Source organism: Pempheris klunzingeri, chromosome 24 (genome assembly GCF_042242105.1).
Source record: "Pempheris klunzingeri isolate RE-2024b chromosome 24, fPemKlu1.hap1, whole genome shotgun sequence".
Taxonomy (NCBI): Eukaryota; Metazoa; Chordata; class Actinopteri; order Acropomatiformes; family Pempheridae; genus Pempheris; species Pempheris klunzingeri.
This window is the reverse complement of record NC_092035.1, coordinates 1,023,086-1,037,337: the sequence shown is the minus strand read 5'-3', so window position 1 is coordinate 1,037,337 and position 14,252 is coordinate 1,023,086. Positions and strand designations below refer to the sequence as shown.

Below are 14,252 nucleotides of genomic sequence, written 5' to 3'. Positions count from 1 at the left end.
AACAAGCCGCTCAGGAATTCATCTGAGTTCAGTCTTCAGCTTGTAATCGAGCACCGGAGCGCCTCGTAAACACAAACGAAGGCCGTGGGTGTGATTACAGCCTGTCAGACGTCCTCGCACCGCCGGCTGACCCTGAAGCGCTCCACGCCGCCCGGGTGCAGCGGGACGAAGTTAATCCAACTACAAACCAAATGAACTAACTCCTGCAATTCCCATAAAAGATCGAAGACGTGGAACCGAAGCAGGAAGAACAAATTAAACACGACATAACAGAGATGGAAGTTAAACTGTGTCTTTCTCTCACGCTTTTATAGAATAATAAAAGAGATAATTTGATGTTTTGACTCTTCAAACTGCTCTTTACTGGTTCTTTACTCGTCTCCGGTTTCAAGGTGGTTATCAGCACACCAGCATAAACTAACACACACCTACTGCAGATAAAACACTTTTAATATCTGCGATCATCAATAAAACAGCTCTGGCTGAATCCATCATGATTCAACAAGTACATAAATGAGCAATAATCTCCTCAGTGTCCACGAGTTTACAGACTTCATGGTCCACAGAGAAGAAAAGTGTGTTTGGCGTCACAGCTCAGAGTTAACGTGGAGGATTATTGATACGATGGGGTAACGTGAACAAAAACATGATTCAGTTCAGGCTGATTATAGTTGTAATTCGGCCTCCAGCCACCGGTGGCAGCACTGAGCGCTGCAGCTGAGCCGCCAGCAAATCCTGATTCACCATGGAGTAAATTTCAGTCGATATAAATCCCATTTTGTATCTTCCACCTGCCTGACGTGGTTTTTGCCGGACGGATTTTTCTGGGCTCCTGAGTGAGAAAACCGACTGAGCTCAGGCCTCTGGAATAACGATGAAGCTGCAGCCCAACAAGCACAAAGCTCCGTAGCGGACCGTCGGATCGATCTGGCTCTGGTCCTCGCCATCCTCCCCCTCCCAAGAGGGCCACCTCTGACCCCCGCAACTCAGCCGCTGAACAGAGACAGTCGGTGCCATGATGAAGTGCTCAGGAGGAAGAGGAGGAAGCCTTACACAACGAGAGCGCAGCTACAATTAAACGCTGACTCTCGTCTCGTCTCGGCCAATCAGAACAGGACAAAAGAAGAGAAATCAGGAAGTGAGCCGCGCCTCTTTTTTTCTTCCCAAAACTGATTTAAAATGAAAAAAAACAGTCCCTCCTGAAATAGAACAAAACATTAAATATGAAGCGGCGTCCAACTTTGTTCCCGCTGCAGAACGCTGACCAAAAAAAACCCCACTGTCCATGAAAGCATCATTACAGCGATTCATCTTAAAAGTCCTGTCTAATGAGTTTCCTGTGACTCACGTATCGACTTATTAAGAGAGAGACGGAACAAATGAGAGCAGCACTGATATGCAGATTTCCTGACCTTGTTTCAGTCCTAGCTTGGCCTGGTTTGGTGGCTAATTAGCTCGTGCAAACACCACCAATGGCTGCAAGACAAAGCACATCAGGACAACAATTAGTCTAAAAGAGCCATTAGCTTGCCGACCAAACGAGGCTCTGCAGGCAGCAACACGTCCTGCAGAGAGGAAGCACGCGGAGGAAGCGCCTTTCAGATTAAGAGTGGAAACATTCTCCGAGGTGGGATGTTCCAGAAAGACCGAAAGCACCGTTATTCTGTTTCTTCTTTTGTAAGACACACTTCTCTTCTTCACTGAATTATCTCACCCATTATTGCATGAAAACATAATTTTCCCCACAATGAATGTAGAGTTTTAATCTGTAAAGTAGCTTCTGGAGTAAAACGTCCACTAGATTTACTACGAGAGTCCTTAAACCCTCTGCTCTCTAAACGCTGCTGTTTCTTCTTCTGGTGATTTCATTTCTTGGAGGACCTTCTTCTTCTTCATGTCCCTAAAATGTGTCCAACCTCAGCTAAAAGGTTCCAGAAGTCACTGAAGCAGAATGAGTGAGAAAAGACTTCAGACTGGGAGAAACATGGAGAAAATCCAGGAATCAGACATGTTGTTCATCAGAGGAGACTAAAGAGAGACAGAGAACATGTTGATCCAGAACAACAGTGGATATAAAGATCTGTGACTTTCTGAGCGACGGAGATCTGATAGAACAGAAAGATTTCTCCAGAGCCTCCATTGGCACAGAGGATCTGGAGGTCAGAGGTCAACGGACCCCTTTGAAAATGGCTCTGCTAGTTTTTCCCTCCCCAACATGCAGCCTGACTCTGGAGCGTTATGTTGGTTTGGTTGACTTTGCAAAGTGTAAAAATGACAGAAGACAAATTTCCGGTCGTTCATAATGTTTTGTGAACATTTCCAGAACGTTCTTGTACTTTTTTTCGCACTAAAACATTTGGAGTCATCGTTATTTAAAGGTTATTATGCTGGTTTTACTGGTCCGGCCCCCTGGAGACTCCTAAAGACCGTTTAGCACCACCTCACCGCGTGCCGTCACGTCGTGTCGTCTCACTCATAATTTAATCTCGTCATCAACTTGCAACGTCAAGAAAGCAGTCTGAGCTTTCTGCTGCAGGAAGAATGAGTCTTCTGTCTGTTGCATGCTAACATGCTAACACGCTAACATGCGTCAGTTGAAGGTAAGCGGCAGGAACAGGAGAAACGAGCTTCTGTGTCTGCTCAGATCAGCACTGTCAGCTCGTGTGAATCCTCCATCACTGCCTTCGTCCCACTGACTGATCGGCTCGGGAGGGGACGCCGTTGATTAGGAAACGAGAGCTCGGCTGAGGGGGCTGTTGTCAGAGGGGAGGCCGAGCGTGAGCGGGGGCGGGAGGCCGCCCGCTGAGCTTCCATGTCGGGTCCTCGCCGTCGCTCGGTCTCGAGTTACGGGCGTGTTTCCTGCACGAGGCCCCGCAGACGGGCTGTCAGGCGTGATCGAGTTTCCCCGTCAGTAAGAAACGTGTCATTACACCCACGTCCCGACGCTTCACGGACATTATCCTGCTGCCTGCTGCTTTTTACACGCTGCAGGAGCTGTAAGTGGAAGCAGATTGATCCCTGAATGAGAACGTTTTGACCCAATCTGCCTACGAACAGCAGCAACAGCTCCTCTCTGGGCTTCCAAAGCTCCGAAGCAGCAGCCACGGAGCAGAGCTCTCTTCTTCCATCATCTGTCTGCAGCCTTTTGATGGTGTCATCCCTGAAAGCAGATCAATCACTGTCCGTCCGCCCCCTCTTCCACCAACGTTCAGGGACCATAAACACTGATGTCTGCGGAGAAGATGCTGGAGTCAGACTTCAGAGATACAACAGGCAGCTTTTGAAGAAATGAGCAAAAGACTCTTCTGCGTCACAAACGCCTCATTTTCTTTACTGGTTGTACAAGTTTATCCAACTGGTGAAACACTGATGAAACTACCAAAGACTCAAAGGTTCCTACGTGTTCAGGTTAAGCACCATTGCAGATGATTTCCATCACGATAATTAAGTGTTTTCATACCAAAAAAGCAACAAAAGGCAGATTTCATCCTGATACTGAGCAGCTTTCTGCCAAACTGGCTGTTAAAACTCATCTAAAAGTCTCATTAATGACCTTTACTGACACCTGAGAGGCTCGAAAAGGACGAACACTGAGGTTACATTTGATTTTAAGGGTGTGACGGTCGGCGCCGCGGCATTCAGAGGGTAGCTTTTTTTTCCCAGAAGCCTCTCTGGGTTCGTATTACTGATCTCGTCAGTCCAGACTCTTTCAATCTTTCACTCGTCATTCGGCGTCAAATTCAGTTTTCTGCAGAGTTGGTGGTCTGAAGGTGCGCTGGAGACACAAATTTAAGTCTGTCAGACATTAAAAAGTGCTTTTTGAATAATATGAGACCTTTAATATGAGAAAAACCTGTAATATGGGATCCCAGATCAGAGACGAGAGCTGATAATTAATGATAATCACCTGAACGACTGCTGAGAGTTCTGCCTTTTACCGCTCAGTGAGCACAGCAGGTCAAAAGGTGCCATATTCTGCTCATTTAGAGGTTAATACTTGTGTTTAAACCCTTAAAAAAAGTGCCTTTTAACCCTAAAAAAGTCCCTTAAAACCTTAAAAAAGGGACTCTTAACCCTTTTCAAGGCTTTCTGGACACGTATTTATGTTGTAAAGTGCATAAAAAGTTACTGAGATTAATCTTACTTAGACTAGACTGACTAATCTGAGTCCTGGTGGAGAAGCTACAGAAGAAAACTGCTGCTGTAACTAAAGATCATCTCTGCTGCTTTATTTAACACACTGATCCCCAGAACGGGTCACAAGTTAACTAAACACACACTCACACTCCACATGTGCAGCGTTTTCAGTCGGACTCGTGCAGATGTGTCTGCCCCCCCCCCTCACTGAGTCAACTGAGAGACTTTCTGACTGTTAGTCTGAGAGATTATCTGAGGATGAGATGAGCTCGTCATCTGTTCACACTAATTAAAAGCTGCTTAACTCATCTGGACACATTTGGACTCAAAACCAAGTGTGCATTTCACTTCCTGGTCCACAATACACACTGAAAGTAACCCTAAAAAAAGGAACTGAACTTTAAAAAGTAACTAAACCCTTAAAAGTGACTCTGAACCCTTAAAAAGTGAGGACTTCCAGTGATTAAGATAAAAGCTGTTATTTCTGACTGGCCCTGAACGCAGCGCAGAGAGGACGTCCAGTGACTAAAATAAAAGCCGTTTATTTAAAGTCATTTCTGAATGAATTCAGAATCAAAAAGTTGGGGGTGCAAAAACACCCTCATGGGGCGGGGGGCTCCTTTGCAGTCTGGTTGGAGGGACACCAGATAGAAACATGGGAAGCTGGGGGGGGGTCTGGTTTAATCCTCCTGGGCCGTAACTCTGCAGGAATGCGGCCTGTTGTTTTTGCCTCCTGTGTGTCTTCAGGACACTTTGTGGACTTCGGGGGGGCAAAGTTTGGGGGCCGGCAGATCTGGATTAAAAAGATGACACAGGGCTCCGTGTGTGTGTGTGTGTGTGTGTGTGTGTGTGGGGGGGGGGGGGGGGGGGGGCGCTGAGCCTTTAAAGGGGAGAAATGTGGCTCCTGCAGGATATCTAGGCCGTGTTTTTACTACTCTCCTTAATGACACTTCTCAGAGGCTGAACGCTGCTAACAAGCAGCTGTGTGTGTGTGTGTGTGTAAGTAAGAGTGTGTGTGTGTGTGTGTGTAAGTAAGAGTGTGTGTATGTAAGTGTGTGTAAGTAAGAGTGTGTGTGTGTGTGTGTGTATGTAAGAGTGTGTGTGTGTGTTTAGGGCTGATTTTTATCCACTCTATAAATAGACTAAATATAAGAAAAAAAAGCTTTCTGTTTTCACTTAGTGTGTCTAACCCCCCCCCAGTCAAACTTCAGATAAAAGGGCATCTTGGAAAGTCATCAAGCTAAATGTTTACAGAGTGTGTGTGTGTGTGTGTGTGTGGAGAGATGCCATTAGCCCAGATGATGTGTGTGTGCTCACATGTGAGTCCCTGATTACTGGGAAGCTGCAGCAGACTGAGGGGCCTCCTTCAGGGGCCTCTTTCGGGGTCCTCCTTCGGGGGCCTCCTTCAGGGGCCTCTTTCAGGGGCCTCCTTCGGGGTCCTTCTTCAGGGCCTCCTTCAGGGGCCTTCTTCAGGGGCCTCCTTCGGGGTCCTCCTTCAGGGCCTCCTTCAGGGGCCTTCTTCAGGGTCCTCTTTTGGGGTCCTCCTTCGGGGGCCTTCTTCAGGGCCTCCTTCAGGGGCCTCCTTCAGGGGCCTCCTTCGGGGTCCTCCTTCAGGGCCTCCTTCAGGGGCCTTCTTCAGGGTCCTCTTTTGGGGTCCTCCTTCGGGGGCCTTCTTCAGGGGCCTCCTTCAGGGGCCTCCTTCAGGGGCCCCACGCTGCTGCAAACATCTGATTCCTCCTCACGCACCAACACGTCAAAGCTGAGGAAACTTTACTTGGCAGAAAACCTGTGAGTCCAGAACCCATCGTCCAGAACCCTTCACCTCCGTTCAGTCTGGGGGGGGTTTGAGGCTCGTTAATCACTTAAGCAAATGCACAGGGGGGGGGCGGCAACGATCAACCTGCTGTCCACCTGCTGGCTGCAAAGCCCAGGGCATGATGGGAAACTGGCCTGATCAAAGAGCTAATTGGCTGCGACCACAAACGTTAATGTAGTCGAAACATTTAACGCTGGATTTTAATGTTGTGTGATGAAGGTTTGACGTGTTAAAGACATCCAGTGTGGTTAAATAACCAGGTAATAAAAATAAGAAACTAACCATGAGGTAAGGTAACTAAACCCTTACAGTGCCTCTGAACCCTTACAGTGCCTCTGAACCCTTACAGTGCCTCTGAACCCTTAAAGTGACTCTAAACCCTTACAGTGCCTCTGAACCCTTAAAGTGACTCTAAACCCTTACAGTGCCTCTGAACCCTTAAAGTGACTCTAAACCCTTACAGTGCCTCTGAACCCTTAAAGTGACTCTAAACCCTTACAGTGCCTCTGAACCCTTACAGTGCCTCTGAACCCTTAAAGTGACTCTAAACCCTTAAAGTCCCTCTGAACCCTTACAGTGCCTCTGAACCCTTACAGTGCCTCTGAACCCTTACAGTCCCTCTGAACCCTTACAGTGACTCTAATGCTAACACAGATCAGTCATGCTCAGACCGGTTAGTTAAGGATAACTAGTACTAGTACAGATCAATCAGACTGTCAAAAGGTTTAAATGTTTACAGGCCGTGTCCTCGGTGTGTTATGACGACATGGGGGGGGGGCGTTAAAGCCTCCCCAGGCAGGACCTGGCCCCCGCCCCACTTCCTCCTCCTCCTCCTCCTCAGGAAGATTAGTGGCCATCCTTTTGAAGCAGGAACTGGATGCTTTTGCTCGCATTTTTCTTTGCCAGCGGGCCTGACCCCCCCCCCCCCCGGCTGGGGGCCGCCGCCTCCAGCCACCATCAATTACTCACTGTCCACGGCCCCCACCTCACCGGCAGATAAAGCTGCCCGTCCTTATCGCTGAAACACTACGTACACCTCGTCTCCGTTCATCTAAGCGAGGGCCGTTTGTCCTGAGCTCTGGATTCACCCCCCGATCGAGTTAATCCCACCACTCAGGGCGGGGGCCCTTTAAACCCCCCCCACTGAAGCTCATTCACCTGCTTTCTCTACCTGAGGTTTTTCTTCTTCTTCTTTGAGCAGCAAAAACCAAATGTTGTGTTTTGGTGTCGTTAAGAGAAACTAGCTGCTGATTCAGTGAAAGATAAAGGGACTAAAGCTCCTCGGGGGTGTCTGAGTCGCCTCTTGAGGGCCCCCACCCAGCTGAGCATGGCGGCGATGGGGTGGGGGGGCGAGCACGACGCATCAATCTCCCTCCAGAAGGACCAAGTCACTCTCAGTAAGATGTATGTCAGCAGCCCCCGCTTCGTCAAAGCGCCCGGCAGTTCGCTGTGGCCTAGTTAGAGGAGACGGAAACAAAGCCTCCACCTCGTAGAGGCTGCTGGAGCTTTCTACCCTCACACATGGTCTTCCTCAGGAGCTGTGAGTTTTTTCTTCTGAGCACTTCAGGGACTCAACGTGAAGTTGAGCGTGGGTAAAATGAGCTCCTCGCTCTGGGCAGAGGAGCCGAGAGACGCTGCTGCAGGCGAAGAGCATTTGCTGCGGCCGAAAGCTCCAGAACAGCCACGTGTGTGTGTGTGTCTGAGCCGTAACGTTAAAGCCCAGAGGTCCTTAAAGTGCCACTTTGACACCTACAGTCCTACGACACCCCCACCTGCTGATGAAGAGCATGAGCGAAAGCTCCAGAACAGCTGTTAAACGGACCTTCTCTTCTCCAAATATTTCTGTTTAGTTTAATTTGGCTGAAACCTCTCACACCTCTGTGGCCCGACCGGGCAGCGAGGAGCCAATCAGGACGCAGCTTGGCAGTGATGTGCTTCCTGGAAGAGAAACGAATGGGTTTTGAAAAGGCAATAAGTCTAAATTTAACCAATCCAGCGGAAATCTGATTTGAACCGCGGCTCGCCGACACGTCTGCGGGCTCGTGTGTGAATAACCAGAGAGGTTTCAGCGTAATGCGGGCTGACTGTAATCCTCAGAGGCCCCCGCTCCACCACCTGACACACACATCAATAACGCCGGCTGGAGTCTTTGTCATTTTGCCGCATTTCTCACCGATCTTTCCCCCCTAAATACCTTCGGTTATTACCGACGGCTCTGAAATCATAACGGGCCCCGGGATGGCGTAAATCTGAGCGCGGCGGCGCGGCGAGCAGACAGATGCACGCTGTCAGAGAAAATACAAGCGCTCGTTTGAATCTATTAACCGGGCAGCGGAGAGTCAACGGGCTCGGGCGGCGCTGCCAGGGCCCGGGCCTGCGAAACGAGGTCCAGAAGTCGGCGTGCCAGAGTTTTATTTTATTCCAGAGGAGAGAATAAAAGGGTGGACGGGGCGGGAAGACGAGGGAGGGGGGCGGTCGGATCATCAAAAAGCAGCAGATAGCAGCACCTGGGTCCATCCTAATTGACTCGGAGCGCGGCGTATCCACTTTTTAAACAAAGTGACTCGCACTTGAGCTTCATTATATGCGCACCCCATTTCCATAGGCCTCTGGGAACGGGACCCGGGCCGCGCACATAAAATAAATGACCGCTCCATGATAAATGGTTCTATTAGCAATCCAGATTGTTAAACTGTGATATAACAGATCGGAGAGGGGCACGGGGGCCCATTCATTTTCCCCCCTTCTGCACACTTCCCCCGCTGCAAATAGCTTGTTTTTATGTGTAAATAACATATTAAAACTCAGCATTAGCCATGTCCTTTGATAGAGAGGAAATTGGTCTAAATAAATAACTCCAGACGGGAATATAAAACAGTGTGTGTGGGGGGGGGGGCTGGTGTGCAGCGGCTCAGAGGTGGGCATGACTTAGGTGACAGGAATCCTGCAGCCAACAGTAAACAACACCCCGACAGTAAAAGGCCCCCGAACAGCAGCAGTATATTAGAATCGTCCTCTTTTCCAGTTTGGGAAGAAGCGCTCAGGTTCAAGGACCTTGTCTCATCTGCCCCCCCCCCTCATGCTGCATATTCACTTATCAGGAGCCGGCAACAGGAATAATAATGCATATTACGGCGATAAGTAATTGCTCTGTCTGGCCGCGGTGGCAGACGGCTGTGGGTTTTAGCCGCGCCGGTATCTGATTGGTCGAAGGCGCTTGTTTATTTAAGATTAAAATACGGCGCTGATACGGGGGGGAAGAGTTATGGAGGGACTTTTTTATTTCAGGTGAGAGGAGATTAAAAAGTGAAAAGCTGATATTGGAAATAGCCCCAGTAAGTGCAGACGTGCAGGCGGAGGTGAAGGAGTCACGGAGGAAGAAGTGGGGGAAACACTTTCAGGCGACAAACTCCACGGATTCAGAAACATTCAGAAGGATTTCACTGAAATCTTTGAGGGAAAGAAGGAAAATTACAGCTTCTCTCTCAGATTTTCTTTCATTTCAGCGTCTGAATCTAGTTTTTCTTCGTTCGTCTTATCGTCCAGCCTCAGATTTCCTCCAGTGTTTCCACTAAAAATGAGCAGCAGCACCCGAGCGAAGACATCCTCCCAGTGTGTTCCATTCACGTTCATCCAGCCACATTAGCAGTGCATGAAAGGTGTTAAATATTTCAATGAGGGCGCTGGGGGGGCACAGTGGGGGGGCAGGGGGGGTCCTCACACGGGGAGATCTTGGGGGGAAAAAAAGAAAAAGTGACAGAGGGAGTGCCGTCTGAGCGGCCTTTTAGCCCTCCAGCCTTTTAGCCTTGGAGCTAACGGGTCTGCTCCTCCGACTGGACTTCCTGGACGGTTTCTCATTATCTCACTGATACCTGGAGCAGCAACGACCCCCCCGGAGGGTTCATCTCCACCTCAGTGCCCGTTTTTAGACATCGACTCACTCAAATCTCATTTCAGCGTCTGAGCAGCAGCAACACTAAAAGTCTGTTAACATATTAACATGATCTCTAAAGGCCGTTATCTCTCATGCGTCCGACAGGTGCAGCTGATTAATCAATAAACCGTTCTACACGTGGCTCTGAAGAAGCTCCGCCCTGATGGCCGTTAGCTTGCCAACCCCTTCGCCAAAAATGTGGTCATTTCATTTGTGGTTTTACGCTCGAACAGCCCGATCCTCGTCTCCACGAATCCAGCAGCAACGTTTCTTTTCCATTCGTTCTTGTATCTTAAGTCGTACGTCTACTACTAAAACACCAGAAAGCAGTGACTCCACCCCTCCATCACTCCACCCCTCGGCACAAACACATCTGTTTTCTGCTACTTACAATCCAAAACCCCCCAAAACTCACTTCACCATCACGACAGACCAAGAAAAGCTGCTAATTCTCCACCTGAGACTCTTTTCCAACCATCAACCACTAAACAGCTTCCACATTATTAATCATCACATTGTAAAAAGTTCTGGGTTCTTTAAACCTTTACAGTCGGGCTGATCAGGTCATCGTACCGAGCCTGGACGTTTCCAGCCAGAGACCGTGTGTGTGGTGGATGATGGAGAGCGCTCGCCTCAGCTTTGTTCAAATATTGAAGAAGGAAATGGAGCAGCGATGACGCCGGCTGTCCTACATAGACGTTCTCTTAAGAACAATCAGCGCTCGATTCCTCCCCCGCGGCAGGCCACCAGGTTCTTCGTTAAAGAGGAGCCGCGGCGCCAAATCACCGGCTGGGTTTGCAGTCGGTCACGTCGCCGTCCTCCCTTTTTACACCCCGGAGGTGTTTTAACGTCATTAAGCCGAGCGTTCATCACACTTTAAAACTAGTTTAAATGTGGGTCAGAGCGTCGTCAGGCGAGCTCCAGACCGTTTCTGTCACCAGCTAGAAGACTGGTCCGGACAAAACTGTCCAATCATTTCCCCAAAACATCCTTTCCAGTTTCCAGTGCAGCTGCTTTCACTGCTCATTCTGAAAGAGGAGTAAATGATGCTTCAGCAGCAGCAGAGGTGAAGGTGTCATTTAAAAACTCTCCTAACCTTTTTAAATCCTGTTTCTTCTTCTTTAGTTGCTTTATTTAACAGCCTGCTGTTTTAGTGGTAAAGTGTTTTACAGATGAAGCTATTAGTATTATAGTTTTCTCTGTTTTTACTATTTAGTAATTTAGTTTGGTCAAACAGATAAAACGTTGTGTCTGACGGTGCAGGCCTTGATCTTACCTTGAGAATAATTGATTATCAGTCACTAACATTAGCTTAACTGTAGCGTAGCTTACTTGGTCCGTCGATCACATGAGTTCAACATGGAAACATGAAGTGGTGACTTGTTTGCACCACTGATGCTAAAGACAGACTTGATCCTGACTGCAGAGTGTTTTTTAACAGAAAACCAACGCAGGATGTCAGAGGAGGTTGAGGTTTGTGGTTAAAGAGTAAAGATGAGAACCACACACCTGAACCGAGCCTCACCTCCCCCCCACACACACACTGCAGAGCTGCTGCCGTGTTCTTCAGCTTTGTTCCTCCTTTAGCACTTACTGAGTGTTTCTTTCTGATGGCAGGCCACCAAGTCCTTCATTAATGAGTAAAAATGTCACTAAATCACGCGTTTAATCTCCATTTCAAAGGCGGCCCATCACTCTGCATCTCTGTCAATCTGTGCGGCGGGCTGTCGTCCTCGGCTCCACCGGCCCCCGCCATTTTTTATTTGATTATTTAGCCTTTATACTCTGGAGGTAAGAACAAGGTCTTTCAGCCTCATTATGCCGCGCTTTCATCACACGTTGGCTGACATCTTTAAAACATGGATCCTCTCTTTGGGGCCGTCCCTCCCCCAGCGAGAGAGGATCGCTGCTACTCTTGATTTAGTTCAACAACACAAACACTCGTTCTCACCTGCCCCGACCCCCCCACCCCTCTCCTCTTGTCATGTTATCTATTCATCAGTGTTTATGGCCTCAAATGGTGCCACACTGCTCGCCGGGCCCCGGTGCAGGGCCGTCCGCATTAGTGATGCTCTTTTAAGAGCCGGACTGTTTAGGATTCCTATCAGACGTCTACTGTAAGTCACCTCTGACTGCTGCCGCCGCCTTATCAGGCCGGAGGAGAGCCACGAGCACCGGCTCCCAAGATGGCACTTTATCTTTGAAATGTATATTTCATCGCAGCGCTCGGCCCCTTTTGCCCCCCGGCTGAGCACCTGAGAGACCTGGGCTCCTCGCAGAGAGACCTGGGCTCCTCGCAGAGAGACCTGGGCTCCTCGCAGAGAGGCCTGACGGACCACCGGACGCAGCTTTAAAAAAAAAAGAAGTGCCGTTACCTCTCGTCTCTGAGGGTGAGGGCTTCTTCGGGAGGTCGGAGAACCCGCTCCCGTCCATTTTGTCTTTCTTCTCGGCAGCTCTCGACGTGGAAGTCTCCATCGCCGATGTCTCTGAAAGGAGAGGAAGCACAAGAGGGGCTGTTAATGCCGGGGGAGCGGAGGAAGTGGTCGTCTGGGGTGAGATGAGTGCTCTCAGGCCCCACTGGAGACGCTCCGACACCCCGGAGAGCTCAGGTGGTCGTCAGGAGGGCGATGTGAGGGCAGAGCACAAACACACATTTTAATGTCCGGAGGAAGCCAAAGCTTAAGTTCAGGCTCCGTACGGGCAGAAGATCAGCTTCAGTCTGAAGCTGCAGATAAAATTAGAAAGGCGTGATGTGAACGTGCATGTTAAATAAATCCTAGCTGCAGTTACCCCCCCCCCGGCTCTGCACACTCGGCCCTCTTCAGATTATCCTGCGGCACCGTGCAAACACGTCAAAGGATGTTTTCATGGACAACCCCCCCCCCTTTGTGCACCCCCTGCCACTCATGACTCAATCTGGCGGGGGTCAAAGGGGACGGGGGACGAGGGGGCTCACATGTCAGCAAAGTTTATTTAACTATTGACCTTCTGGCTGAACAATTAAAGCCCAAACGCTCCTTTAAAAACTGAAGAAGCTTTTCTCTCTTTGTGCCACTAAACCAGAGCAAACAGACTTTTCCTGCTTTCCACCATATTTTAATCTCGTCCTCATCCTTTTACGTTCTCTTAATCCAACCTTGATCTTTAATTTATCTAATATCTTCAGAGATTTACAGACCAAACAATGCATCTAATGATAAAAATAACATTTAACATATAAAACAGATCATTGTGCCACTTCTATTTTTAATATTAAATATAATATTTAATATCATTTAACTGATTTTATATCCGTTCTGATTAAATCTGATTATTAGTTAAAACATTTATTTAACGATAAATGCTGCCTGACTTTAAGGTGTTATAATAATTATAGAATAATTTTAATAATAATAATAAAAAGATGATTTTGAACGCAGGATTTTTTTACTTCCATCAGAGTATTTTTACACATTTGAAGGACTTGAACGCATCACGTGGCATCGCTCTTTAACGAAGCCGACCCCCTGACTGACGGCTCTGTCTGGTGAATCGGTGTAACAGGTGTGGGAGGCCGGGAGTGAGGCCTCATGGGAAGTCCCTCACCACACACATACACACACACACACACACACACTGGGGTGATATATGAGGCACATGATGGCGGTCTTTGATGCCTGCAGCCCTCTGATCTGTCCTCGCAAATCATTATTAGTCAGCCGTAACATTTGCTGTTCGCACATTTAGCAGCTCGTTTGCACTGCGGAGCATCTTCTCATACGAACCCCTCCAATCAAGCTAAAATTATCTTATTTTTTGTCAAGACGTTTGTGAAATTCTTTGATATGTGATGAAAAATGTAGAAATAAAAGATTCAGATCCATCTGGTGGGCCAATAAATATACAAACACAATATAAAGCAGTAATGAAAGATAAATAAATCTAGAAATAATAATATGAAATATAAGAACATAATTGGATATCACAGTTTTAATTCACTAACCTCTTGTGAAATAAAATCAACGTTAGCATTAGTCTTAAAAAGGTGTTTAATTAGCCTTTAATATAAATTATATTTTATTATTATATTATATTCCCAAAGCATGTTAGTTTGCGTTCTGTTTTTTGTGTCTTTATTTTCGTGTTGTAGTTTATTCTGATCTGAGAAAAGCTTTTTAAATTATCCATAAAAGTGTTAAAAGGTGAATTAGCTCGTTAGCTCGTCCTCCTGTGGCGCACAGGTGAGCACAGCGTCCCCGTTAGCTCTGCACGCTAACAAACTGTCTCCGGTTTATTTCTAATATCTTCCACAAAATGCTGCTCAGTGTATTTGACCATTAAAGACATTAAAACATTTGTATTAGCAAGAATTATTATTATTCTGTT

The 14,252-nt window shown here is 47.8% G+C and overlaps 1 protein-coding gene across 1 annotated transcript in view; it reads right to left on the bottom strand.

Moving 5' to 3' along the window:
- Window positions 1-12,362, bottom strand: part of LOC139223928 (zinc finger protein GLI2-like) — a 48,027-nt gene extending 35,665 nt beyond the window's left edge. The window contains exon 1 of the mRNA XM_070855933.1: window positions 12,263-12,362. Coding sequence (XP_070712034.1) covers window positions 12,263-12,362 — 100 coding nt within the window. The remainder of the gene's footprint in view (window positions 1-12,262) is intronic.
- Between the last annotated feature and the right edge of the window lie 1,890 nt (window positions 12,363-14,252).